General features: G+C 37.6%; 1 protein-coding gene across 1 annotated transcript; it reads left to right on the top strand.

The window, feature by feature from the left end:
• Positions 1 to 87: 87 nt before the first annotated feature.
• Positions 88 to 1106, top strand: LOC108578258 (pancreatic triacylglycerol lipase-like; the record flags this gene model as incomplete). Its single annotated transcript, XM_017941548.1, has 2 exons — positions 88 to 227; positions 864 to 1106. Coding segments are annotated over 2 exons (383 nt in total), but the record flags the coding sequence as incomplete, so codon positions are not given.
• Positions 1107 to 1130: the final 24 nt, after the last annotated feature.

Here is a 1130-nt window from a genome sequence, read left to right as displayed (position 1 = left end):
ATTCATGTATCGATCTGATTGCGTTTATTTCCATTTTTACTATAATTATTCGTTCGCACGTTTTAAGTTCACCCTTTTTTCTCTCAGGGACAGCTCTTACCTCGATGTAAATGTACGAAATGTAGAAGAATTGGTGCCTCAGTTGAGGAGCAACGAAACGTTAGTAATGTACATCCATGGTTTTAAGGAAAACGTGGATTATGCGGGTCCTAAACTTGTATCTGAAGGTAAGTTAACGAGTTGAAGTTAAGAAAGAAAGTTAGAAGGAAAGTAACGTTCGTAATTGTGTTTCTCAACATTTTTCAAGCACCGACGGAAATTCTGGATAACTTTTCGATTAAACGGTATATGAAAATGTTGAAGGACGTTCAGATAGTTCGATCAATTAACAGCGTTATTCATTTCGTCGTCGAAACTGCGGTTCAATTAGAGTTTGCGATGCATTTCAATTCCACGTGCCGAAAAGTTGAGGATCTCCTATTAGGAGACTCCAGTTCGTGGAATAATCAAGCAGCTTCTCGTACGAATATTTCATTTCAAACCTGATTCTGAGCGGTTACGTCATAGTTCTATGTCACCATTGTACTAGCGTACTTGATAAATAACTCTTAGAACAAAAGCACATCGTTAATATGTGTCATAATCGAGACTATAAGAAACGCCAGCATGCCGAATAACTTGAAAGTATGTACGTGTTACCTTGATTCCTATTCACTTTTGCTGCATTAGAACAAAGAGCGCACAGTAGTTCGTCCATTTAAACTTTCCCTTTAAATCTGATTTAGGCATCTTACATGTTAATTCAGACTAATTAATTTTCAACAGAAAATGTTTAATACTTGTTTTTTCTTTCATTAATGCAGCGTATTTGAAGTACACGACCGAGAATATAATTGCTATCGATTACCGAGAGATCGCTAATATGAGCTACTTGAGCGCCGTTTCATTAGTTGACACTGTCGGTGCGACTGTAGCTAATGCATTAGACACTATAGTGGCTTCTGTAGTGAACGCTACAGATGTACATTTGATCGGACACTCCTTGGGCAGTCAAGTTGCAGGATCTGTGGCGCGTCATACAAATTTCAGAGTTTCCAGGATAACAGGTATTTATTATTTTTCTCTTTCTT

Source organism: Habropoda laboriosa, unplaced genomic scaffold (genome assembly GCF_001263275.1).
Source record: "Habropoda laboriosa isolate 0110345459 unplaced genomic scaffold, ASM126327v1 scaffold4875, whole genome shotgun sequence".
Lineage (NCBI taxonomy): Eukaryota > Metazoa > Arthropoda > Insecta > Hymenoptera > Apidae > Habropoda > Habropoda laboriosa.
This window is presented reverse-complemented; position numbering and strand designations above follow the sequence as displayed.